At 42.7% G+C, this 27,696-nt stretch overlaps 1 protein-coding gene across 8 annotated transcripts in view; it reads left to right on the forward strand.

Annotated features, from left to right (window-relative positions):
• The window catches only part of fars2 (phenylalanyl-tRNA synthetase 2, mitochondrial), a 459,304-nt gene that overhangs the window by 143,389 nt on the left and 288,219 nt on the right, over window positions 1-27,696 (forward strand). For all 8 annotated transcript variants that reach the window (XM_059945680.1, XM_059945673.1, XM_059945679.1 and 5 more), the window contains one exon: window positions 21,626-21,757. In XM_059945680.1, the coding sequence (XP_059801663.1) occupies window positions 21,626-21,757 (132 nt within the window). The remainder of the gene's footprint in view (window positions 1-21,625; window positions 21,758-27,696) is intronic.

Consider the following 27,696-nt stretch of genomic DNA (forward strand, 5'->3'; position numbering starts at 1 on the left):
CTTAACTAAAAAAGCAATACGGAGAGAAAAAAATCAGGTATGAGCTCAGTCTAGCTAGGAATATAAAAGGGGATAGCAAAAGCTTTTTTAGCTATGTGAAGAGAAAGAAGATAGTTAAGAACAGTGTTGGCCCCTTGAAGAATGAATTGGGAGAAATTGTTATGGGAAACAGAAATGGCAACAGAATTTAATGCGTACTTTAGATCTGTCTTCACCAGGGAGGACACAAGCAATCTCCCAGATGTATGGATGGGCCAGGGTCATAAGATATCAGAGGAATTGAGACAGGTTGACATTAGGAAAGAAACTGTGATGAGTAGACTGGTAGGACTGAAGGCTAATAAATCCCCGGGTCCAGATGGTCTGCATCTGAGGGTTCTAAAAGAGGTGGCTCAGGAAATTGCAGATGCATTGGTAATCATTTTCCAATGTTCCTTAGATTCAAGATCAGTTCCTGAAGATTGGAGAGTGGCTAATGTTATCCCACTTTTCAAGAAGGGAGGGAAGGAGAAAACGGAGAACTATCGCCCTGTTAGCCTAACGTCAGTCGTGGGGAAGATGCTTGAGTCCATTATTAAGGACGAAATAGTGGCACATCTTGATGGCAGAAATAGGATTAGGCCGAGCCAGCATGGATTTACCAAGGGCAAATCAAGCTTGACTAATCTGTTGGAGTTTTTTGAGGGTGTAACAAGGATGTTAGATGGGGGTAAGCCAGTGGATGTTGTGTACCTAGATTTTCAGAAGGCATTCGATAAGGTGCCACATAGGAGATTGGTGAGTAAAATCAGAGTTCATGGCATTGGGGGCAGGGTTTCAACATGGATAGAAAACTGGTTGGCAGATAGAAAGCAAAGGGTAGCAGTGAATGGGTGTTTCTCGGACTGGCTGGAGGTGACTAGTGGGGTACCACAGGGCTCTGTATTGGGACCACAGCTCTTTACGATTTATGTCAACAATTTAGATGAGGGCATTGAAAACTATATCAGCAAGTTTGCTGACGATACTAAACTGGGTGGCAGTGTGACATGCGAAGAGGACGTTAGGAGAATACAGGGAGACTTGGATAGGCTGGGTGAATGGGCAGATACTTGGCAGATGTCATTCAATGTGAATAAATGTGAAGTTAACCACTTTGGAAGCAGGAACAGGAGGGCAGAGTATTGTCTGAACGGTGTAGAGTTAGGTAAGGGAGAAATGCAAAGAGACCTAGGAGTCCTAGTTCACCAGTCAATGAAGGTGAATGAGCAAGTGCAACAGGCAGTGAAGAGGGCAAATGGAATGTTGGCCTTTGTTACAAGGGGAATTGAATACAAGAGCAAGGATGTCCTTTTGCATTTGTACAGGGCCCTGGTGAGACCACACCTGGAATATTGTGTACAGTTTTGGTCTCCAGGTTTAAGGAAGGACATTCTGGCAATTGAGGAAGTGCAGCGTAGATTCACTAGGTTGATTCCTGGGATGGCAGGGCTGTCTTACACAGAGAGATTGGAGAGATTGTGCTTGTACACGCTGGAATTGAGGAGACTGAGAGGGGATCTGATTGAAACATTTAAGATAATTAAAGGATTTGATAGGATTGAGGCAGGAAATATGTTCCAGATGTTGGGAGAGTCCAGTACCAGAGGGCATGGATTGTGAATAAGAGGTCAGTTATTTAAAACAGAGTTGAGGAAGAGCTTCTTCTCCCAGAGAGTTGTGGAGGTGTGGAATGCACTGCCTCGGAAGACGGTGGAGGCCAATTCTCTGGATGCTTTCAAGAAGAAGCTAGATAGATATCTGATGGATAGGGTAATCAAGGGATATGGGGACAAGGCAGGGACTGGGTATTGATAGTGAATGATCAGCCATGATCTCAGAATGGCAGTGCAGACTCGAGGGGCCGAATGGTCTACTTCTGCACCTATTGTCTATTGTCTATAATAGAGTCTAAGGAATCAAAAAAAGATTTAGGAATAAAAATTGGGATAGATTGAAATAAGTATAAAAATTTGGGGAGAACATACATTTTAATAACATTAATACGACCTACCAAAGACATAGATAGAGGTGACCATTGTACCAGACTCTGTTTTATAGTATATGAAAGATTGGCAAAGTTTTCACGAAAGAGATCTTTAAACTTCCTTGTGACTGTAATTCCAAGATAAGTAAATTGATTATGGACTACTTTAAAAGGGAGATCACGAAATGTTAATTCTTGTGCTTCTTTATTAATTGGGAAAAGTTCACTCTTATGTAAATTAAGTTTATAGCCAGAGATCAGGCTAAACTGGTCAAGAAGTGAAAACATTGGAGGTAAGGATGTAGACGGATTTGAGAGAAAGAGTAATAAGTCATCAGCATAAAGATAAACTTTATGCTCAACACCCCCTCTCCAGATCCCGGTCAATTCAGGACAATTTTGAAATGCTATCGCCAAAGGTTCTATAGCCAAATCAAAGAGAAAGGGACTTAAGGGGCATCCCTGACGGGTGCCACGTTTGAGATTAAATACCTGGGATTTCTGAAAATTAGTTAAAACAGAAGCAGTAGGACACAGGTACAGCAATTTGATCCAAGAGATAAAACTTTGACCGAGGTCAAATTTTTCTAAGACTGCAGAAAGGTAGTTCCACTCTATACGATCAAATGCTTTCTCTGCATCGAGAGAAATAACACATTCAGGAATCCCAGTTGGAGGCGAGTATAAGATATTAAATAAACGCCGAATGTTAAAAAAAGTGAGATGGTTTTTAATAAAACCTGATTGGTCATCAGAGATAATGGAGGGAATAACGGTTTCTAATCTATGAGCCAAAACTTTAGGTAAGATCTTTATATCAACATTGAGCAAAGAAATCGGCCTATACGAGGAACACTCTGTTGGGTCTTTGCCCTTTTTTAATAGAAGAATAATGGATGCCTCATTGAAAGAGGGTGGCAATTTGCCGTAATTAAACGAGTCAGATAATACTGAAAGTAACTGAGGAGAAAGAAGTGAAGAGAATGATTTATAAAATTCTACAGGGAACCCATCAGGTCCAGGAGATTTCCCTGAGGACAGTGCAGAAATTGCAAAAGATATTTCTTCTGATGATATAGGCGCATTAATTTTGGCTTTAAAATCAGATGAAAGTGAAGGAATATTCAGATTCTGTAAAAATTGATCAGCAGAGATATTGTCATTCAAAGATTCAGAGGAATAAAGCCGAGAATAAAAATTTTTAAATGCGTCATTAATTTCTAAATGATCCGATGTAAAGTCTCCGTTCTCCTTCCCAATCTTTGTAATATGTTGTTTGGCTTTGGAACGCCTCAGCTGATTGGCTAGAAATTTACCAGACTTATCCCCATGAATGTAAAAGCGACTCTTGCTTTTGAGAAGTTGGCGTTCGACAGGTTGAGTAGACAGAAGATTAAATTTAGTTTGGAGTTCAACACACTTCTTATATAGTTCAGGGTTCTTAGTTTGAGCATATAGTTTATTTAATTCCTTAATCTGGTTAATGAGGTCTAATCGATCTGCACAGGATCTTCTATTGAGATTTGCTGTGTAAGAGATTATTTGACCCCTCAGATATGCTTTCATGGCATCCCAGACAATCTGGGATGACACTTTAGGTGATGTATTCGTGTTAAAATAAAAGGTTATCTGATCCTTAATAAATTGTAAAAAAAACATCATCCGATAAAAAAGTTGAATCAAACCGCCAGTGTTTATTCCTCTGAGGGAGACCAGGAAAGTTCAGAGAGAGAGTAATTGGGGCATGATCAGAAATCAGTATACTCTGATAGTCACAAGAGTAGGCAAATTTAATAAGTTGGTTATCGAGTAAGAAATAGTCAATTCTAGTGAAGGTATGGTGAACATGTGAAAAAAAAGAATAATCTCTCTCAGTAAGATGAAGCAAACACCATATATCAGAGTTACCAAAATTAGAGAGAAATGATTGGATAGCTAAGGCAGATTTAGTAGGTGATCTGGTAACAGAGGACGATTGATCCAGATTAGGATCTAACCAACAGTTGAAGTCACCACCCAGTATAAGAGACTATGAGTTTAAGTCTGGTAGTGAGGAAAAAAAATGTTCAAAAAAGTTAACATCATCAAAGTTGGGGGCATACCGGTTTGCTAGTACAACTTTAGTGTTATATAGTTTACCAGAAACAACAATAAAACGGCCATTTGTATCAGATATTTTATTATGGAGTTCAAAAGGAATATTTGAGTTAATAAGAATGGAGACTCCCCTAGCTTTAGCGGCAAAGGATGAATGAAAATGCTGACCCGCCCACTTTGACAGAAGCCGGGAGTTATCAAAACAATGAATATGAGTTTCTTGAAGGAAAGCAATGTCAGCTTTGAGTTGTTTGATATGTGAGAATACCTTCCTCCTTTTAACAGGGTGATTCAATCCCTTTGCACTCCAGCTCACGAATTTAAGTGCATTAGCCATTATCAATTACTAATGCATAAAAGGCAGCAGGCATATAAAAAGTCAAGCAATACAATAGCAGTCTGGGAGCAGAAATGTAAACATAGATTCGTGAAATCAAAACATAAACGTGTCCTGAGCAATAAAGAAAAACAATAAATACAGTGAGTGATGTTGGAACTGGAAAACTCACCCCACCCACACAACCCAAAACTAGACGGCTACCAAAAAGAAGCAGCTAGCTCTACCAAAAAAATTAACCCAAATATAACTTCCAGATCTGTGTCATTAACAGCAGTTCCGTATAAATACTATAACAAATAGTAACTAGTTTATGCACTAGAAAACATAACTACAAATTGGAACATCTTCTGCAGAAATATAAAACTTAATACAGAGAAAATCGGAAGAAAACCAAAACTAACCTACCCGCGAAAAATTATGGAAGAATAAAGTAAGAGAAAAGGGAAAAGAAAAAGTGAGGAAGGGGAAAATTATAGATTCAAGAAGAGTACATATCAATCATTTACAGAGAGGAAAAAAAAATCAAAGATTAAAAAAAAGGTGAAAAAAAAATAAGAAATAAAAAATAATCAGCAGTTAAACTGTGAACCAACAAACAGGGAGGCCTTCACTAAAGACTTCAAACCTCCAAAACAAGTTAGAGTCAATTGTAAAACTCTAGATAAAATTATACAAGAATAGATTACACAAGTACTATTTAAATGCCCATAGGGAAGCATTAAGCACAGAATGTCTATTTAAAAAAGACACACCAAATCCAGAGAGAGATTGTCAACAGCCCTTAGAGTTTCAATAAATAATGTCTGAGTGATTCAAGTAAAGTCTGAGTCCAGAAAAAGTAATTTTACTACGAGAAGTACTTATCCACCATTTTAGGAGGTCTGATCGGGTTCCGAAGATGGCTGGATAGCCGGAAGATTTGCAACAAATGCCTCAGCCTCCTGCACTGATTTAAACCACTTATATTTTCCAGTATTAAGTGTGATTCGTAATTCGGCGGGAGTGCGAAGAGAGGGTTTAAAACCACGATCAAAAAGCACTTTCATTACGCCTTTAAACTCAGCGCGCATCTTGAAGATCTGAGGTGCAAAATCTTCCACAAAGCGAATGATTGTATTTTGGAAAGTAAAATTACCTCTGCGATGTGCCTCCATAATCAGACGGTGTTTTACCTGGTATTGATGAAAGCACAAAATTACTGGTCGCGGGCGGGAGCCCAGAATTCCGGGGGGAACATGGACCCGGTGTGCCCGTTCGAGCTCAGGCGGGTTCGGAAGCAAGTCTTTCCCGAGTATCTCACAGAGAAACTCGGTGAAAAACTTCACTGTTGATCCCTGCTCGGTGGCCTCTGGCAACCCAAGAATTCGAAGGTTACAACGTCTGCTCCAATTTTCGAGATCCACCATTTTGGAAAGGAGTCTGTTACATTTCCCCTCTAGGTTGGAACAGAGAGACTCCAAGTATCGAACACGACTTTCTAAATCTTCAGAAGTCGAATCGATAGGAGATAAGTGTTCAGCATGTTCGTCCACTCTATCGTTGATCTGATCCAGTTTGGCTTCCAGCTGTTTGAAAGCGGTTCTAAATTCCTTTAAGATATCATCTCGGTGTTGTTCCAGCGCAGCGAGGGTCTCAGCCAACAGAGCCGGAACTTCCTTTCTCCCGGATTTAGTACTCTTGCTAGACATTGTAAGGTAGATGTGTTCACAGGCAAGTAAAAGAAACCAAATAAAGTTCCTAACTACGGTTTAAAAAATGGAGACATTTAGTGCAAAGATAGCGAAAATAATGCAACAAAAGTTCGGAGCGGCTAAGCAATCACCATCTTACCGGAAGCCCACTATTTCATCTTTTATAATGGACTCTAGCATCTTCCCCACTACTGATGTTAGGCTGACAGGACGATAGTTCTCTGTTTTCTCCCTCCCTCCTTTCTTAAAAAGTGGGATAACTTTAGCCATTCTCCAATCCTCAGGAACTGATCCTGAATCTAAGGAACTTTGGAAAATGATTGCCAATGCATCCGCAATTTCCGGGGCCACCTCCTTTAGTACCCTAGGATGCAGACCATCTGGACCTGGGGATTTGTCAGCCTTCAATCCCATCAGTCTACTCATCACCGTTTCCTTCCTAATGTCAATCTGTTTCATTTCCTCCGTTACCCTTTGTCCTTGGCCCATCCATACATCTGGGAGATTGCTTGTGTCTTCCCTAGGGAAGACAGATCTAAAGTACTTATTAAATTCTTCTGCCATTTCTCTGTTTCCCATTACAATTTCACCCAATTCATTCTTCAAGGGCCAACATTGTTCTTAACTATCTTCTTTCTCTTCACAAACCTAAAAAAGCTTTTGCTATCTTCCTTTATATTCCTGGCTAGCTTGAGTTCGTACCTCATTTTTTCCTCCCCTTATTGCCTTTTTAGTTAAGTTCTGTTGTTCCTTAAAAATTTCCCAATCATCTGTCCTCCCACTCACCTTAGCTCTGTCATACTTCCTTTTTTTTAATGCTATGCAATCTCTGACTTCTTTTGTCAACCACTGTGGCCCCTTTCCCCCCTTTGAATCCTTCCTTCTCCAGGGGATGAACTGATTTTGCATCTTGTGCATTATTCCCAAGAATACCTGTCATTGCTGTTCTACTGTCTTTTCTGCTAGGATATTCGTCCAGTTAACTTTGGCCAGCAACTCCCTCATGACTCCATAGTCTCCCTTGTTCAACTGCAACACTGACACCTCTGATCTGCCCTTATTCTTCTCAAATTGCAGATAAAAACTTATCATATTATGGTCACTACCTCCTAATGGCTCCTTTACTTCAAGATCGCTTATCAAATCCTGTTCATTACACAACACTAAATCCAGAATAGCCTTGTCCCTGGTCGGCTCTGGTACAAGCTGTTCCAAGAATGCATTCCGTAGGCATTCTACAAACTCCCTATCCTGGGGTCCAGCACCAACCTGATTCTCCCAGTTCACTTGCGTGTTGAAATCCCCCATAACTACTGTGACATTACCTTTGCCACATGCCAATGTTAACTCCCTATTCAACTTGCACCCAATATCCATGCTACTGTTTGGTGGCCTGTAGACAACACCCATTAGGGTCTTTTTGCCCTTACTGTTCCTCAGTTCTATCCACACAGACTCTACTTCTGATCCTATGTCCCCCCCTTGCAAAGGACTGAATCTCATTCCTCACCAACAGGGCCACCCCAGCCCCTCTGCCCACATTTCTGTCCCTATGATAGCACGTATACCCTTGTACATTCATTTCCCAGGTCTGATCTCCCTGCAGCCATGTCTCCGTTATCCCAAAGACATCATAGTTACCCATTCGCACCTGAACTTCAAGCTCATCCGCCTTATTTCTGACACTTCGTGCATTCAGATATAGAATTTTTAGCCCATTTCTCCTCTCTCTGTTTAAATCGCTGCCTATTGTGCTTAACCCAGCTCCCCGAACTCCCAATGGGCTATACGCCCCTTGAATTTTGTTGTCCTTCCTAAATTTACTTATTCTTTCTGTACATTTAACTCCATGTTCCGTCAGACCATCCCTCTGTACATGTGTCCTCCTTATCACTTGTTCCGCCTCACCTTTCTCTACTACACACTTAATATTCAGGAACCGTGTAGTCCCCACCTGTCCTTTATTCTTCATCTCGCTATCCTCTCTCACATTCTGGATCCCTGCCTCCTGCAAATTTAGTTTAAACCCCGCCCCCCGAGAAGCACTAGCAAACTTTCCTGCAAGATGTTAGTACCGCTCCAGTTCAGGTGTAAACCGTCCCGTCGGAACAGATCCCACCTTCCCTGGAACAAAGCCCAATTATCTAAAAACCTGAAGCCCTCCCTCCTGCACCATCCTCTCAGCCACGTATTAATCTTTATAATCTTTCTGTTCCTTGCCTCACTCGCACGTGGCACAGGTAGCAATCCTGAGACTGTTATCCTGGTGGTCCTGCCCTTCAGCTTCGCACCTAACTCCCTGAACTCACTACGCAGGACCCCCTCACTCATCCTACCCACGTCATTGGTCCCTACATGGACCACAACATCTGGGTTCTTGCCCGCCCTCTCGAGAATAACCTGCACCTGATCTGAGATGTCTCGGACCCCGGCACCAGGGAGGCAACATACCATCCGAGACTTCCGATCTTCCCCACAAAATCTCCTATCTGCCCCCCGACTATAGAATCCCCTATTACTACCGCTCTCTTCTCTTCCCTCCTTCCCTTCCTAGTCATGGGTCCAACCTCAGTGCCAGAGACAGGACCACTGCAACTTGTTCCTGGTAGTTCATCCCCACCAAACAGTATCCAAAAGGGTATACTTATTATTGATGGGAATGGCCACAGGGGTGCTCTGCTCTCTCTGCCTGCTCCCCCTGCCTCTCTTGACTGTGACCCATTTGCCTACCTCCTGTCTTTACGGTGTGACTACCTCCTGATAACTCTTATCTATCTCTGCTTCTGCCTCCCGAATGATCCGTAGTTCATCCAGCTCCTGCTTCAACTCCCTAACTCGGTCTGATAGGATGCACCTTTTGCAGGTGTGGTCATCAGGGACAACTGTGTTGACCCTGACCTCCCACATACTGCATACGGAGCACACCACTGCTCTAACTGTCTCCCCCATTACCTGATCCCAGATTAGTCAGAATAAATGAAAAAAGTACCTACTGACTTCACCTTTTTTACCTCAGCAAGCACGTACTCAGGAATTAACAAAGGAATTTGTGTCTAAAGAAGCTGCCGGTTCAATGTGAACAGCTTGGTATAGCTAGACAGGTAATGACCCCACACCTCTTGACTCCAGACCCTGTCCAGAGGTGGATCTGCCACGTGTTGGTATCCTGGAGCTGTGTGCAACTGTCAACAAACAACACACTTAGACAGGGTTCTTCTTATATCTGTACTAATGCCAAGAATCCAGTATTTTTGGCGTAACCTGGGTAATGTGGTTGTGGTCACTATGTCCTTCCTCCCCTTGGAAATATTGTACCCTCGATACTGTATGGTTTGCCTTCCTATCTGAGCCTTGTGTGGACTAATTTTAAACCCCTTGTCTCAGCAGTATCTCTAAATGATCTGCTTCATATTCAGAAGATCTGCATGTCATAGATCTGCATGTCGTGACCTTCTAAAAAATGGCTGGGCTATTGTGGAATCACTGGGGGAGTCTGGTCCATGTACACTGTGCCTGGCAAATCCGAATTGGGACTCAGGTGCTTAAAGGAGTCCCTAAAATCCATTAGCGATATCCAGGACTGGAAAACTTTGTTCTGGAAAAAGGCCATTCTGGATTGTTGCAGGGCTTGCCTCAATGGGATGCAATCTTGGTGTAGTCTTATTAAGGGCGGTATAGTCTATTATGATTCATCGGGCTTCCTTACTAGGCATATAGGTGAATTAGTAATTCACCATCTCTCTTAAGACCATCTCTCTTAGTATACCTTCGTGTTTTAGTTAACTATACTCTGAGCAGCTGTCAGTATATCAGTTTGTATAGAATACTGCTTGTGGGGTTTATGCAGGACCCCTTTATTTTATCTGTGTTTATATATACTTGACCACTATCTTACTTGTGTCTAGCCCACACAGCTGGGAAACACCATCCTGGCTCCAGTCCCTAATGACTGGGGAGCTGTAGCTATGCTAGCCATGTTGTGTATTCTGTTGGTTGTATGTGTTTGTGCATATTATTTCTCCTTTTCCTGAATCTTTAATAGCTCCTGCTTTTCTTAGTATGTCTGTTCCAATTATGGTACCCTCATTATTTGGACAAACTCAGAATACAGTAAAGTTGCACCCCTCCAATTTTGAGTATCTGCCACTCTGTACTCGTTTCCCTCCTACACCTGTAACATAAATAGCCTGTTGGTTGTTGGCAAGGGTACGCCTGTTATTGGTACTGATGCCCATGTGTCCACTAGCATTGTATTGCCAATTCCCTGACAATGCCTGTTGTGTACATCAGTGGGTCAACAGCGCTGGCAATGAGGGTCACCTCCAGTTCTTTTCCTGACCTGGAAGCAGTCTTCACCAGCATTATGGTTTCATCAGCAATCAGATTGGACAGACTTGGCACTAATGGAGTGAGAGTTTGTGTGTCTACCATAACTTTCACCTGTTTCCCCCGCCATCTTCTTTTGAACACTCCTTCCAATCATGTCCTGATAGGCCACAGTTGCAGCATATCAACGCCTTTACTGTTTTATGGCTGGTCTGGCAGTTTTTTGCTAGGTGCCATGTTCGCTGGCACACAAAGCATACCCACTGTGACGTCACAGCAGCTGCACTCACTTGGCTACTTCACGGTTTCTCTTGCACTTTCTTTGGTCTATCTCAGTGGCCCACAAAGGTATCATGGAATAAAGCGCACACACAGACCCTTTTTATCTGCCAGTTCAGGGCTCTGTTGTGTTTGGTATCTAGTGATTCTATAGCTACCAACCCTAACAGCTCCAAATGTGAGTGCTAATTTTACAAATGCTCACCCACTTAGACTGCCGACATCGCTGCACACGTGATGGGTTGCAAGAGGGTATCCCACTTCTGACACCAATGTCCTTGGGTGAATGAAGTCACTGGAGACATCTACTGGTAGACATGAAGCAGCTTCTTTATTTGACAAAATGCTGTCATAGAAACATAGAAATCTACAGCACATTACAGACCCCTCTACCTACAATGTTATGCCGGCCATGTTACCTACTCGAGAAGCTGTTTAGGTTTTCCTTCAGTGGAAGAAGGTCTGCTTGAACCAACATTACATGGCATTTTATATGCTAAAGAACAAAGAAAAATTCAGGACAATTCAAATAAATCCATATTTATAATGCTTCCTTTGAACTACATGTAACAGTTTGAAATGCCTGGATCTTCCTGGGTCTTGAATTTGAACGGGGCACAACTGCGCAAGCGTGTGAAGGTTGGCCTATGAGATAGCGGGAGAATTTAAAAAGCAAGCAGATTGAAAGGGGGAAGGTCATTTCTTCGGCAGTTTGAACGGGGCACGAATGCGCAAGCACGTGAAGCTCCTGACAAACTGAGTTAGGGAACTGGAGCCGGAGCTGGATGAACTTCGGATCATTCGGGAGGCAGGGGCAGAAATAGACAGGAGTTTCAGGGAGATAGTCACCCTAAAAGTCAGGAGGCAGGTAGCTGGATGACTGTCAGGAGAGGGAAGGGGATTAGACAGAATGAGCAGAGCACCCCTGTGGCTGTTCCCATCAATAATAAGTATACTGTTTTGGATACTGTTGGTGGGGATGACCTACCAGGGCCAAGTTGCAGTGGTCGCGTCTCTGGCACCGAAACTGGACTCTCCGCTCAGAAGAGGAGGGAAAAGAAGAGAGCAGTAGTGATAGGGGATTCAATAGTTAGGGGGACTGATAAGAGGTTGTGTGGGAGAGATTGAGAATCCCGGATGGTTGTTGCCTCCCTAGTGCCAGCGTCTGCGATATCTCAGATCGAGTTCTCCATATTCTCAAGGGGGAGGTCGGATGTCGATGTCCAGTGACCTGGATAGGAAGAATGAGGAGGTCCTGCAAAGAGAGTTTAGGGAGTTAGGTACAAAGTTGATGGACAGGACCTCCAGGGTTGCAATCTCAGGATCGCTCCCTGTGCCACGTGCTAATGAGGCTAGAAATAGGAAGATAATGCAGCTAAATACGTGGCTAAGGAGTTGGTGCAGGAGGGAGGGCTTCATATTTCTGGACAATTGGGCCTTGTTCCAGGGAAGATGGGACCTGTTTCAACGGGACGGGTTGAACCTTAACTGGAGGGGGACTGATATCCTTGCGGGAAGATTTCCTAGTGCTGCTCTGGGGGTTTAAACTAGATTTGCAGTGGGAGAGGAACCAGAGTGTTAGAGCAGATAGTGAGGTGGAGGAGGGTAAAGGTCATGCGAGATCTGCAAGTATAGTGCATGGAGTAAAGCCAGATCTAACATATCTTTGAGGAAAGAGAAGCAGAATAAAGGGTGTAAAGGTAGTAAGGTAGAAGGGCTAAAGTGCGTGTACTTCAATGCAAGAAACATCAGGAACAAAGGTGATGAACTGAGAGCTTGAATACATACATGGAATTATGCTGTAGTGGCCATTACAGAGACTTGGCTGGCACCAGGGCAGGAATGGATTCTCAATATTCATGGATTTCAATGTTTCAAAAGGGATAGAGAGGGGGGGAAAGGGGAGGAAGGGTGGCATTACTGGTCAGGGATACTATTACAGCTACAGAAAGGGTGGGTAATGTAGCAGGATCCTCTTTTGAGTCAGTATGTGTGGAAGTCATGAACAGGAAGGGAACAGTTACTCTATTAGGAATATTCTGTAGGCCTCTTGGTAGCAGCAGAGGTGCTGAGGAGCAGATTGGGAGGCAGATTTTGGAAAGGTGCAAAAATAACAGGGTTGTTATGGGTGACTTTAACTTCCCTAATATTGATTGGCACCTGATTAGTTCCAATGGTTTAGATGGTGCAGAATTTGTTAAGTGTGTCCAGGACGGATTCCTGTCATAGTATGTTGACAGGCTGACTGGGGGAATGCCATACTAGATCTATTATTAGGTGATGAACTGGGTCAGGTCACAGATCTCTCAGTGGATGAGCATCTTGGGGACACTGACCACTGCTCCCTGGCCTTTAGTATTATGGAAAAGCATAGAATCAGAGAGGACAGGAAGATTTTTATCAAAACACAAAATGCTGGCAGAACTCAGCAGACCAGACAGCATCTATGGGAGGAGGGTGGGAGGAGGTAGTGAGGACGTTTCGGGCCGAAACCCTTTATCAGGAGTGAAGTAACATGGGATGGTCGAGGGGGGATAAGAAGTGGGGGGAGGGATAAAGTAGAGAGCTGGGAAGTGATGGGCTGGAGGGAAATGGGCTAGGGTGAAGCTGGAGAATTATGGGAAATAAAAGAGAAAGAAAGGTAGGGCTGGGGGGGAGATTATAGTGAGGGGGGAAAATAGAGAGAATGAGAACCAGACTAAAATAATAGATCGGGATGGGGATAAGGGGGGGCAGGGGTATCAACGGAGGTCTGTGATATTCATTCCAGCAGGTAGGAGGCTACCTAGGCAGGAGATAAGGTATTGCTCCATCGACCTGCGTGTGGCCTTATCTTGACAGTAGAGGAGGCCATGGACAGACATGTCGGAGTGGGAGTGGTCTGTGGAATTGAAGTGTGTGGCCACAGGGAGAGCCCGCCACTGCTGGAGGACTGAGCGCTGGTGTTCAGCAAAACGGTCTCCCAGTCTGCGGCAGATCTCCCCAATGTATAAATGGCCACATCGGGAGCACCGGATACAGTATATCACCCCAGTTGACTCGCAGGTGAAGTGGTGCCTCACCTGAAAGGACTGTCTTGGGTCTGGGATGGTGATGAGGGAAGAAGTGTGGGGGCAGGTGTAGCACTTCTTCCGTTTGCAGGGATGAGTGCCCGGAGGGAGGTCAGTTGGGAGGGATGGGGGAGATGAATGGAGAAGGGAGTCGTATAGGGAGCGATCCCTGCAGAAAGCCGAGAGTGTGGGGGAAGGGGAAGATGTGGCTGGTGGTGGGATCATGTAGGAGGTGGCGGAAGTTACGGAGGATTATGCGTTGGATCTGTAGGCTGGTAGGGTGATAGGTGAGGACCGGGGGACTCTATTCCTGGCGGGCTGGCAGGGGGATGGGGTGAGGGCAGAGGTGCGTGAAATATGGGAGACGCGATGGAGGGCAGAGTTGATAGTGCACGAAGGGAAGCCCCTTTCTTTAAAAAAGGAAGACATCTCCTTTGTCCTAGAATGAAAGGCCTCATCCTGAGAGCAGATGCGGCGGAGGCAGAGGAATTGAGAGAAGGGGATTGCATTTTTGCAGGAGACAGGGTGGGAGGAGGAATAGCCTAGGTAGCTGTGGGAGTCTGTAGGTTTGTATTAGACATCTGTCTCCAGAGATAGAAATAGAAGGATCTAGAAAGGGGAGGGAGGTGTTGGAAATGGACAAGGTGAATTTGAGGGTGGGGTGAAAGTTGGAGGCGAAGTTAATGAAGTCGACAAGCTCAGCATGTGTGCAGGAAGCAGTGCTGATGGAGTCGTCAATATAACGTAAGAAACGAGGAGGACAGATACCAGTGTAGGCTTGGAACATAGATTGCTGCACATGGCCGACAGAAATGCAGGCATAGCTAGGACCCATGCAGGTGCCCATGGCTACACCTTTAGTTTGGAGGAAGTGGGAGGAGCCAAAGGAGAAATTGTTAAGGGTGAGGACTAATTCCGCAAGGCAGAGAAGAGTGGCGGTAGAGGGTGACTGGCTGGGTCTGGAATCCAGGAAAAAATGGAAAGCTTGGAGACCTTCCTGGTGGGGGATAGAGGTATATAGGGACTGGACGTCCATGGTGAAAATGAGGCGGTGGGGGCCAGGGAACTTGAAATCTTTGAAGAGGTGTAAAGCATGGGAAGTATCACAGACATAGGTGGGAAGGGATTGAACCAGGGGAGATAAAACAGTTGAGATAGGCAGAAATGAGTTCAGTGGGGCGGGAGCAAGCAGAGACAATGGGTCTGCCTGGACAGGCAGGTTTGTGAATCTTAGGTAGGAGGTAGAAACGGGAAGTGCGGGGTGTGGGAACTATAAGTTTGGTGACTGTAGACCCCACCAGGGATAGAGCACCTCTGCCCTCACCCCATCCCCCCGCCAGCCCACCAGGGATAGAGTCCCCCTGGTCCTCACCTATCTCCCTACCAGCCTACAGATCCAACGTATAATCCTCTGTAACTTCCGCCACCTCCTACATGATCCCACCACCAGCCACATTTTCCCCTCCCCCCCACTCAGCTTTCCACAGGGATCACTCCCTATGTGTCTCCCTTGTCCATTCATCCCCCCCATCCCTCCCAACTGACCTCCCTCCGGGCACTCATCCCTGCAAATGGAAGAAGTGCTACATCTGCCCTCTCACTTCTTCCCTCACCACCATCCCAGACCCAAGACAGTCCTTTCAGGTGAGGCACCACTTCACCTGCGAGTCAACTGGGGTGATATACTGTATCCGGTGCTCCCGATGTGGACATTTATACATTGGGGAGACCCGCGACAGACTGGGAGACCGTTTTGCTGAACACCAGCGCTCAGTCCTCCAGCAGTGGCGGGCTCTCCCTGTGGCCACACACTTCAATTCCACAGACCACTCCCACTCCGACATGTCTGTCCATGGCCTCCTCTACCGTCAAGATGAGGCCACACGTAGGTCGATGGAGCAATACCTTATCTCCCGCCTAGGTAGCCTCCTTCCTGCTGGCATGAACATCCAACTCACAGACCTCCGTTGATACCCCTGCCCCCCCTTACCCCCATCCCTATCTATTATTTGGTCTGGTTCTCTTTCTCTCTCTTTTTCCCCCCCACTATAATCTCCCCCCAGCCCTACCTTTCTTTCTCTTTTATTTCCCATAATTCTCCACCTTCGCCCTAGCCCATTTCCCTCCAGCCTATCAGTTCCCAGCTCTCTACTTCATCCCTCCCCCCACTTCTTATCCCCTCTCCACCATCCCATGTTACTTCACTCCTGATGAAGGGTTTCGGCCCAAAACGTCGTCACTACCTTCTCCCATAGATGCTGTCTGGCCCGCTGAGTTCTGCCAGCATTTTGTGTTTTATTTATTTCCAGCATCTCCAGCATCTCCAGATTCAGAGATGGTATACTTTGGAAGGACAAACTCCAAGGCAGAGTACAAAGTAAATGGCAGGATACTTGGTAGTGTGGAGGAGCAGAGGGATCTGGGGGTACATGTCCACAGATCCCTGAAAGTTGCCTCACAGGTAGATAGGGTAGTTAAGAAAGCTTATGGGGTGTTAGCTTTCATAACTCGAGAGATAGAGTTTAAGAGTCACAATGTAATGATGCAGCTCTAGAAAACTCTGGTTAGGCCACACTTGGAGTACTGTGTCCATTTCTGGTCACCTCACTATCGGAAGGATGTGGAAGCATTGGAAAGGGTACAGAGGAGATTTACCAGGATGCTGCCTGGTTTAGAGAGTATGGATTATGATCAGAGATTAAGGGAGCTCGGGCTTTACTCTCTGGAGAGAAGGAGGATGAGAGGAGACATGATAGAGGTATGCAAGTTATTAAGAGGAATAGATAGAGTGGATAGCCAGCGCCTCTTCCCCAGGGCACCACTGCTCAGTACAAGAGGACATGGCTTTAAGGTAAGGGGTGGAAAGTTCAAGGCGGATATTAGAGGAAGGTTTTTTACTCAGAGAGTGGTTGGTTTGTGGAATGCACTGCCTGAGTCTGTGGTGGAGGCAGATACACTAGTGAAATTTAAGAGACTGCTAGACAGGTATATGGAGGAATTTAAGGTGGGGTGTTATATGGGAGGCAGTGTTGAAGGGTCGGCACAACACTGTGGGCCAAAGGGCCTGTACTGAGGAGACTGAGGTCCTTTAACATCTGCAGGACGATGCTGAGGGTGTTCTATGAGTCTGTGGTGGCCAGTGCTATCATGTTTGCTGTTGTGTGCTGGGGCAGCAGGCTGAGGGTAGCAGACACTAACAGAGTCAACAAACTTATTCGTAAGGCCAGTGATGTTGTGGGGGTGGAACTGGACTCTCTGACTGTGGTGTCTGAAAAGAGGATGCTGTCCAAGTTGCATGCCATCTTGGACAGTGACTCCCATCCACTTCATAATGTACTGGTTAGGCACAGGAGTACGTTCAGCCAGAGACTCATTCCACCGAGATGTAACACTAAGTGTCATAGGAAGTCATTCCTATCTGTGGCCATCAAACTTTACAACTCCTCCCTCGGAGTGTCAGACACCCTGTGGCAATAGGCTGGTCCTGGACTTATTTCCACTTGGCATGATTAACTTATTATTTAATTATTTATGGTTTTATATTGCTATATTTCTTCACTATTCTTGGTGCGGCTGTAACGAAACTCAATTTCCCTCGGGATCAATGAAGTATGTCTGTCTGTCTGTGCTGTACTATTCTATGTTCTATGTTCCCACCATCTCATCCACAGTGTTATTTACTGTTGTATCATGCAGTGGGATGCTGATTGGACTATGTAGACTGTTAATTAAATGCCTGTCTCCTGGTTTGTCTGGGGTCTGCACTTTACTGTTCTGAGATGCATTTTACATTTAATCTTGAATGCATATTCAGATCTGAAGATTGAGGTCAATATTCAATGTATGTCCTAACCCCAGACACGCCCTAACAAGAGGGGAGGTGCTTGGCCAAACAAGTTGATGGTTAACTTGCAAAGTGCACTATTGAATTGTTGCAATGAATAACTGATGTAACTTCCATTGCCACATTTCAGGTTGGAAAGAATAGATTAGGTTGCATATCTGTATTGCTGAATTTTTTAATATATTGCTTCACTTTCTGGGTAACATTGGTGCTTATTATAATTATAAGCGATCGAGCAACACTGCACAAAATGCTGGAGGAACTCAACAATTCAGGCTACACCAGAGGAACTCAGCAAATAACTCCCCTCACCTGGTCTCACCTATCATCTGTCAGCTAGTACTCCCTCCCCTCCCCGCCATCTCTTTTTGGCTTCTACCCCCTGTTCCAGCCTTAATGAAGGGTCTCAGCCCAAAACGTCAACTATTCATTTGCTTCCTTAGATGTTACCTGACTTGCTGAGCTCCTCCAGCAGTTTATATGAATGGCACTTATTCGCCATCTTTTGGTCCTTCCTGTGGCTACCCTTTCAATTCAACTTCCGGTTTCTATTCAGATAGATCTTTCCACGGCCAGGATGAAGCCAAAGTCAGTTTGAAGGAAAAACACTTATTATTCCATCTGGGTAGTCTTCAACCTGATGACATGAATAATACACGCAGAGTACTGGAGGAACTCAGCAAGCCAGGTTTCTGGCTGAAACCTTGACTACTTTTTTTCCACAGAAGCTGCTTGGCCTGCTGAGTTTCTCGAGCATTCTGTGTGCGTAGCTTGGATTTCCAGCATCTATAATATATTGTTTGTGATGACATGAATATCAATTTTTCCAATTTCTGGTTATTTCTCTTCATTCTTTTTTTCTGATTGCCCTTCTCTTTATTCCATTCTCCACCGGTTATCCTCTCTACTTCTCTCAATTCACTCTGGTTTCTCACCTCCTTCCCTTTCTTCCATGGTCCACTGTTGTCTCCTATTGGATTCCTCCTTCTGCTATCCTTTACCTCTTCCCCCTATCACCTGCCAGCTTCTCAATTCATCTCCCATCCCCCCCACCTTCCTCCTCACTTGGTCTCACCTATCACCTGCGATCTTCTTAATTCATCCTCCACCGCCCATCCACCTTCCTCCTCACCTGATTTCACCTTTCAGCTGCCAGCTTGTACTCATACCCCACCATCTTATTCTTTCTTCTGCCCCTTTCCTTCCAGTCCTGATGAAGGGTCTTGTCCCAAAACATCAACTGATTATTTCCTGCATAGATGCTCCCTGACTTGTTCAGATCCGCCAGTAATTTGTATGCGTTGCCCAGGATTTCCAGCATCTGCAGGATCTCTTCTGTTTATGGAGCAATTTAAACATCAGCACAGATAGTCTGGAACCCCGTGTTGGGAACGGAGGGGAGGGCTGATTTCACTCGCTCTCCCGCAAATGTTCATTCCTTTCTCCACGGCGACAAGGCTGTGAACTGATCTAGCTGCTCTGCTGATGTGATGAGCTGGAACTAAGGCTTGGGCCTATTCTAACTGTTGCGGGGGTGGATCTGGGGACTCTGCATGGTTCAGAATACTGTTGTTGTTTACATGATATGTTTTTTTCTCTGTGTCGTGGGTTTTGGTCTTTATTTTTAAAATTGGGTTATTCAGGTTTCTTGTTTTGTGGCTGCCTCTAGGCAGACATGTCTCAAGGTGTATAATTTATACATACTTTGATCATAAAGATTCTTTGAATCTTTTGAATCTTTGAATCTCTAATTGCTCTTGAATGGCTTGCTCAGTGCAAAGAGTGCTCAAGAGACAGCCATATTGATATTTCTGTCGACATGTATGGCTAGGCAAGGTAAACAGTGTAGATTTCCTTCCCTTTTGTGAGTCTGCAAGGTTCTTATAACAATCCAGTAGCTTTGTGATCATAATTACTAATTCCAGATTATTAAGTGAATTTAAATTCTACAGCTGCCATGATGGGATCTGTATTCCAATCTCTTGATTATTAATCCAGGCCTCAAAATTAGTCATCTAGAAATTTAATTGCTGTACAAAGTCAAAACCTTTTTTGACGTTTGCTTTATTACCAAAACCCAACATCATTATTCATCCTTGTGTTTCTTTGAGGAACTTGCTATATTTTAGCACTGGGTGATCTGCCATATTAGAACTGCTGAGGTAACATCGGCAATTTCAGGCTATATTTTATGTGTGAGGCAATCCATGGAAAGTCTACAAATTTATATTTTTGTGAAGTAATGGTAGTTAGAATATGTCTTTAAAATATCCTGCAAATTGATTTAATTGTCATTCAGGTCTTGTACTGAGAAACTTCTTTATTAAAAATAGTTGTTACTTGGGGATGGAAATTATATTTTGTGCATACAATGCCTATCAAAAGTATTCACCCCCCCCCCTTTAATGTGACACACCAAATCATCACTTGTGCAGCCAGTTGGTTTTAGAAGTCACATAAATAGTTAAATGAAGAGCTGTTTTTGGAGGCCTGTGTGTAATCAAGGTGTTTCAATTGATTGTAGTAAAAATACACTTGTACCTGGAATGACCAAATGCTGGTGCATTAGTATCCTGGCAAAAACTACGCTATGAGGACAAACGAACATTGCAAACAACCCCACGAAAAGCTGATAGAAAAGCACAAGTCCGGAGATGGATACAAGACCATTTCCAAGTCACTGAATATCCCTGGGAGTACAGTTAAATCAATAATTAAGAAATGGAAAAAAATATGGCACAGTTGTAAATCTGCCTAGAGCAAGCAGTCCTCAAAAACTAAGTAACTGTACAAGAAGGGGGCTAGTGAGGGAGGCCACCAAAAGACCTGTGACCACTCTGGAGGAGTTACAAGCTTCAGTGGCTGAGATGGGAGAGACTGCACATACAACTGTTGCCTGGGTGCTTCACCAGTCGCAGCTTTATTGGAGAGTGGCAAAGAGAACGCCATTGTTGAAAAAAGCTCACATGAAATCGTGGCTAGAGTTAGCAAGAAAACATGTGGGAGACTTTGAAGTCAGCTGGAAAAAGGATCGATGGCCTGATGAAGCCAAAATTGAGGTTTTTGGCCATTAGACTAAATGCTATGATTGAAGTAAGACATACACTGTACACCATCAAAAACACACCATCCTTTCTGTGAAGCACGGTGGTGGCTGCATCCTACTGTGGGGATACTTCACTGCAGCAGGCCCTGGAAGGCTTGTGGAGGTAGAGGGTAAAATAAATGTAGCAAAATACAGGGAAATCTTGAAGGAAAACCTGATGCAATCTGCAAGAGATCTACGACTTGGGAGAAGATTATCTTGCTGAAAAACAAATGACCCCAAGCATAAAGTCAGAGCTACACAGGAACGGCTTAAAAACAACGAAGTTAATGTATTGAGGTGGCCAAGTCAGAGTCCAGACCTCAATCCAATTGAGAATTTGTGGCTGGACGTTAAAAGGGCTGTTCACTCATGATCCCCATGCAATCTGACAAAGCCTGAGCAGTGTTGTAACGAAGAATGGGGAAAAATAGCAATGTCCTGATGTGCAAAGCTGAATAGTCAACACAGACTCAACGCTGTAATTGCTGCCAAAAGGTGCATTTATTGAATATTGACTTGGTGGGGGGGGGGTGAATATTTATGCACTCAATTATTTTGTGTTTAGTATTTGTAATTAATTTATATCACTTTGTAGAGTTATATACAAGGCAAGGACAAGGCAGGGACTGGGTATTGATAGTGAATGATCAGCCATGATCTCAGAATGGCGGTGCAGACTCGAGGGGCCAAATGGTCTACTTCTGCACCTATTGTCTATTGTCTATCACTTTGTAGAAAGACATGACCATTTTATTTTCCATGTTTAAAGATTTATTGCTGCACACAAGACTGCTATATGTGGGTTTGTTTGCTATTTATTTCTCTGCAATTCAATAATTGGTGTCATTAGCTGAAGACTTTTTTTTCTGGAATCCCTAATGTCGTCATATTTGCCTTGGCAACAGATCTGGAAATTAGATGGGTGGATTGCTATTTCCCATTTACACACCCTTCATTTGAAATGGAGATCAAGTTCCAGGAAGAATGGTTGGAAGTCTTGGGTTGTGGAATCATGGAGCAGCAACTGGTAAACTCAGGTAAATCAATTGTGCAGAAGAATTGCTACTAAATTTTAGAATTTTCTGAAATTTTCTTTGATCCACTTTGTTACTTCAAATTTGTATTTTCCTTTTACGTTGTAAAATTGAATGTTTTTATCAATACATCATTTTACCTTGCCGTCACATATGGACTGAAAGACCTTTATTTGTGCTATACAACGCTCTGCCCCTATGATACTGGGAGGAGCCACAGCTAGCCATCTTTGTCTGCCCTCTCAGCACCATTCTTTCAAACAAAAAAAGCTGGCAATTTCTCTCCTGTGTCCTGTGGTCAATATTTATCCTCCTTGTAAACTCTCTGTAACAAATTGAGATGCCAGGTCAAAGTTTCAAAGGTACATTTAATGTCAGAGAAATGTATACAATATACATCCTGAAATTCTTTTTCTTCGCAGCCATCCACAAAAACAGAGGAGTGCCCCAAAGAATGAATGATGGTTAAATGTTAGAACCTCAAAGCTCCCCCCAGCTCCCTCCTCCCACGCATAAGCAGCAGCAAAGTGACGATCTCCCTCCCTCACCAGCAAAAAAAGTATTGCTGCCCTCCCATCGAGCTCTCAAGCGTGCAGCAAAGCATCATAAAGACTCAAACTTGCAGTACCCCAGAGACTACTCGTTTACTGAATAATTCGACATACTCTCTCTCTCCCTAATAAGGGAAAAAGAGGTGACCCTGTTTCACAGCGAAATGTCTGTTCTGTCGCTTTTTCTGAGCTCTGTGTCCAAAGGACCCTGGTCTCTAGGCACTCAGCTAGTAGCCAGCTTGCTGCTTTTGATCTTCTGTGTACTCCCACAGCAGACCATTTTCCTGCAGAGGCACCAACCTCGAGTCCACCTACCTCCAGAGCCATGAAATCCTGGAAAACCTGTAGTTGCTCTAATCTTCTAGACCACATCAAATAGCAGCCAATTGTGAGACTCAGAGAGTGGGTCCCATTCCTGTAAAGAACCGAAGTCAACGTGCAATTCCAGGTCAGGCCTTCAAAATAACCCTGAAAGGGATAAATAGAGATATTAAAGATAGAAATAGAGCTGTTTCTGAAGATGCAAGCAAAGGAGTCACTGTTAGGCACCATCGTCCTCCTAAGCTCCTAAATTCAAAGTAAATTTGTTAACCAAAAGTATGCATATGTCACAATATACAACCCTGAGGGCCATTTACTTGTGGGTATTCACAGTAAATACAAGAAATACAATAGAATCAATGGAAGACAACACTGTTATCACATTATCACAACAGCAGAGGTTCCAGTATGGTAAGACCCATTAACCACTACCTCTTTCTTCAGTGGGCAAGCCAATTCTGATTCTAAGTGGCCAATTCATTCTATAGATCCCATGGATCTTAATCTTCTGAATGAACTTTCCATGAGGCCTTTGGCATATCCCTTAGTAAAATGATGTAGACAGTATTCATTGCTCCACCTTCATCAATCACCTTTGACATTCAAAATTCAATCAAGTTAGTAATAAGTGACTTGCCCCACACAAAACCATGCTAATTGTCCTACTTAGACCATGCTTTGCCAAATGCTCATAAATCCTATCCTTGAGAATCATCTCCAGTATCTTCCATACCTCTGACATGAGACTCTGTTCTGTAATTTCCAGTATTTTCCCCATATCCTTTCTTGAAAAAAGAAACAACATTAGCTATTAATCAGTCCTCTGAGAGCTCTTGTGGTGTCAAATGACTTCTGTTCACCTGTTTCAATGTCTGTTAGTCCTGGATCTACTTTACTGCCATCTTGGAACTTGGACTGATATAAGGCAGTCCTATGGCTTGTTCTTATAAAAGGGGGAGGAGGAGAAATAGAAAGACAAAGTTGGCAGTGGAATTGACAGAAAGATGGTTCTGAATGTTAGTGAATTAGAAGGACCAAGTCTGGAGGAGGTACATATGAGGAGATGAATAAAATCTGAAGTTATTAGAGGATAGGGAGAGTATTAAGATTACACACGTAGTGAAGATGAAAAAATAAAATCAAATTGGTCTTTATATTGAAACTTATTTGTATACATACATAAGCATTTGTATGTTTTAAGTTTTGTAAATTTTAAGTTAAAATATGGAATTTGATGGTTTATTATTGTAAAATGGGTTGCTAGCCCATTTTGGATCCCTTAATAGCAATTCTATAGAAGGTGATTCATATAGACATCAAAAACATAGAGCATAGAATAGTACAGCACATTACAGGCCCTTCGGCCCACAGTGTTGTGCCGACCCTCAAACCCTGTCTCCCATATAACCCCCCACCTTAAATTCCTCCATATACTTGTCTAGTAGTCTCTTAAACTTCACTAGTGTATCTGTCTCCACCACTGACTCAAGCACTGCATTCCATGCACCAACCACTCTCTGAGTAAAAAACTTACCTCTAATATCCCCCTTGAACTGCCCTCCCCTTAACTTAAAGCCATGTCCTCTTGTACTGAGCAGTGGTGCCCTGGGGAAGAGGCGCTGGCTGTCCACTCTGTCTATTCCTCTTAATATCTTGTACACCTCTATCATGTCTCCTCTCACTCCTCTCATCCTCCTTCTCTCCAAAGAGTAAAGCCCTAGCTCCCTTAATCTCTGATCATAATCCATACTCTCTAAACCAGGCAGCATCCTGGTAAATCTCCTCTTTGCCATTTCCAATGCTTCCATGTTCTTCCTATAGTGAGGCGACCAGAACTGGACACAGTACCCCAAGTGTGGCCTAACTAGAGTTTTATAGAGCTGCATCATTACATCGCATCTCTTAAACTCTATCCCTCGAAATGAAATGAACCAGTAACTTGCTATTCCCTCATTTCATACAACCACAGTGAAGACTGAGTCTGTGCAACATCACGTATTTCCACAATGGATATCAGCTAGATAATACATGAAATAAAATCATCTGTAAAAATATGGTTTATTAAACCAAATAAATTTGGAAAAGGACAGTATTTTGATTGGTAATAATCCCATAGTTACATCCTGCCTGAGGAAGAAATATTTTGTACTGTGAGCCTTTCAAAAGGCAGTATGGAGAAACCATTTGAAGGTAGATTCATAATTAATTATTGGAGGTGAATAACCAAAGGAAAAGGATGATTTGCTTTACTTCAGTGACTATAATTGCAACAGATTAAAACAATACATCATTTGGTTTACAATAATATCAAATTTATGCCATTAAATATATACTTTTATCATCCAGGATTAATTCTAATTTGTAATTATGCCAATTTAGCTGATAACAATTTAATTATCAAAAGCTATCTAGAAAAACTATTACAATAGGGAACAAGCTTTTAAAAAGTTAAGAGGAACAGTAACATAAGTGTGACATTGTCTGGGCCAAAGAAACTGCCTGGTTGATTCTCCATCCACTATCCTAAGTTCAAAGTACATCTATTATCAAAGTTTGTATACCTTGACATCTGTCTCCTTATAGACAGCCACAAAACATAGAAACCCAATAGGACCCATTGAAAAAGACTGTCAAACACCCAAAGTACAGAAAAATAAACAAATCATATAAACAATAAAAGTAACCAAGTAACATTCAGAACTGAAATTCAGAAAAATGAGTCCGCAGTCATGAAGTCAGTCAACTCCGCAGCTGATCCTGAAGCCCGATAGTTGCAGTCCACAGTTCTGCACAGTGACAAGTAAATCTCTCGGATTAGTGAACTGAACACTGGCTTGTGCATCATCTCTGGCCCCAACTTCCTGATATTTTTCTATCTGGCCAGGCACTTAAAACGGCCAAACCTCTGGTCTGAACATTAATTTCTTTATTACCATTGCATAGTGTGTGCAGCGTATACCACCCAAATATGTTTCTTGCTAGACTACTCTGACAGTACCCCAAACCTGTCAGCTCCACTGAAGACAAGGGATTCTGGCATACAAGAAGATACTCCTCTGGTTAGTAGAAAGGACAATTTAATATTAGATTTATTTTGTTTCAGGGTTGTCATTGGAAGAATGAAATAGGTTCTTAAAGCACCTTTTTGACAATTGAATTAGAAGGAAAAAAGGGAATAACTGGGCTATTTTAAGGTGAAGGTACCCAGACAAATATGTTTTTCCCCAGCTCTTGTCAAATTTGATGTATTTGTCATTGTTCTTCCTCATTGCAGTCTGCTGGATTGAAAAGACTAACTGACAGTCCAGTGTTAGAGCTCGAAAGGAAAGCAGAGTGGTGAAAAAAGAGTGAAGGATGGAAAGATCGGGGTGTAAATGAGATAACTTTGTTTCAAAGCTAGATGCATTCTGGAATTGGAGATGGGAATAATCAGAAGAGAAGATAGACTGGATTTGAGTAGTAGGCACAAAATACTGGAGGAGCTCAGCAGGTCTGACAGCATCTATGGACAGGAATGACACATCTACCAGTTTCCTTGTTTTCTATCTCCCTTCCCGGTCTACTGTTTGAACTGAAAAACTGGAGAACCATACCCTTAGCAACATGATTGTGAAGACTCTTCTGAATGCATAATGATAAAACATAATTTCTGTTAAGCCTCAAAATCGCATTCCAATTGTAAAACACTGACATTTGCAGTGTCTTTATTTTACTTGTTGGACATTTTGACTACTGTTACATTACAAATGATGATTATATTCAAGTGACAGATTATATCATAAGATTTTAGTAATTTTCTGTAACACAAACCAACTATATACATGAGATCCTGTAGATGTTGGAAATCTAGAGTAACACATACAAAATGCTGGTGGAACTCTGTAGGTCAGGCAGCATCTATGGAAAGAAGTAGAGTCAAAGTTTCGGGCTGAGACCCTTGTTAATACATCACAGATACAGTCTTGGTCGAAACATTGACTTCTTATTTCTTTCTATATATGCTGTCTGATCTGTTGAATTCTTCCAGCATTTTGTACACATAATTATTTTTTTTGTACTTAATTTGAAATTTTGCTGAGGCATTTTCCATCAAACATTTGTCCACAAACTACTGAAAAATAATTCTGCCAGCTTTAGCAAAATTGACTGTAATAAAAATTGCCAGGAGAGGACATTCGTCAGAAGGCATTGTGGACCTCCATTATGTTAAACATAATCTTGGAAGGAATATTTAAAGCAAAAACAAAATGGGCGGCAGTACAGCCTTAAGCATGTTCACTGAAAAACTTCTGTTTGGTGGTGCGGTCGTAGCAAAAGCGAAGCACTGAATTTGGAAGGGTATGGGGAGATACGTTCTGATGATGGACATTGATCCATTAGAGAAATGCTTTGTGTTGCACTTACTCAAGCTACTGCTCACTGTAAAATGAAATTTTCATGATCTACAACCCATATAGTAACATGCTAAAATATTTATTGGTTTTACAGATGATAAAACAAAATTTCTAAAGATAAGTGACAGTATAGATTCTTAACACTTCAGTAAGTTTAGGTTGTAAACAAAATGCTTAAAACTCTTTATTAAGATGTGATATATTAACTAATGGAAGAATCTTGTTAGGATATCACAGTTGCAGGTTTAATAGTTATATTTACAAATGTTCGTTAAATCAAAATAATGTAGAATTTCCAAATGTTTGAGTTTAGAGATCGAATATTTATTTTTATTATTGAAGAACCTTACAACTGTGAAATTTAATTGTAGTGTACTATGCAATTTTTGAATGTTGGTGAAATGATATATGGTAGATTGTGGAACCCAATAGTTTTTTGCATATGTTATGAGAAAATAAAAAAAATATATCTAATTTTTGAAATACTTATGGTTTTGGTGTTGAAACAAATTTGCATCTTTTTATTACATTTACTTACACTTAATAGACATGGATTGCCTGAAAGAAGGTTTACAGTATCATAACAGATTATTTGATTACTTCAGAAAGCAAATCAGAGGTATTGTGCATTATGGCACATTGATGCCAGAAGCATATTGATTGAGTTTCTGAGGAG

Source organism: Hypanus sabinus, chromosome 20, assembly GCF_030144855.1.
Source record: "Hypanus sabinus isolate sHypSab1 chromosome 20, sHypSab1.hap1, whole genome shotgun sequence".
Classification (NCBI taxonomy): domain Eukaryota; kingdom Metazoa; phylum Chordata; class Chondrichthyes; order Myliobatiformes; family Dasyatidae; genus Hypanus; species Hypanus sabinus.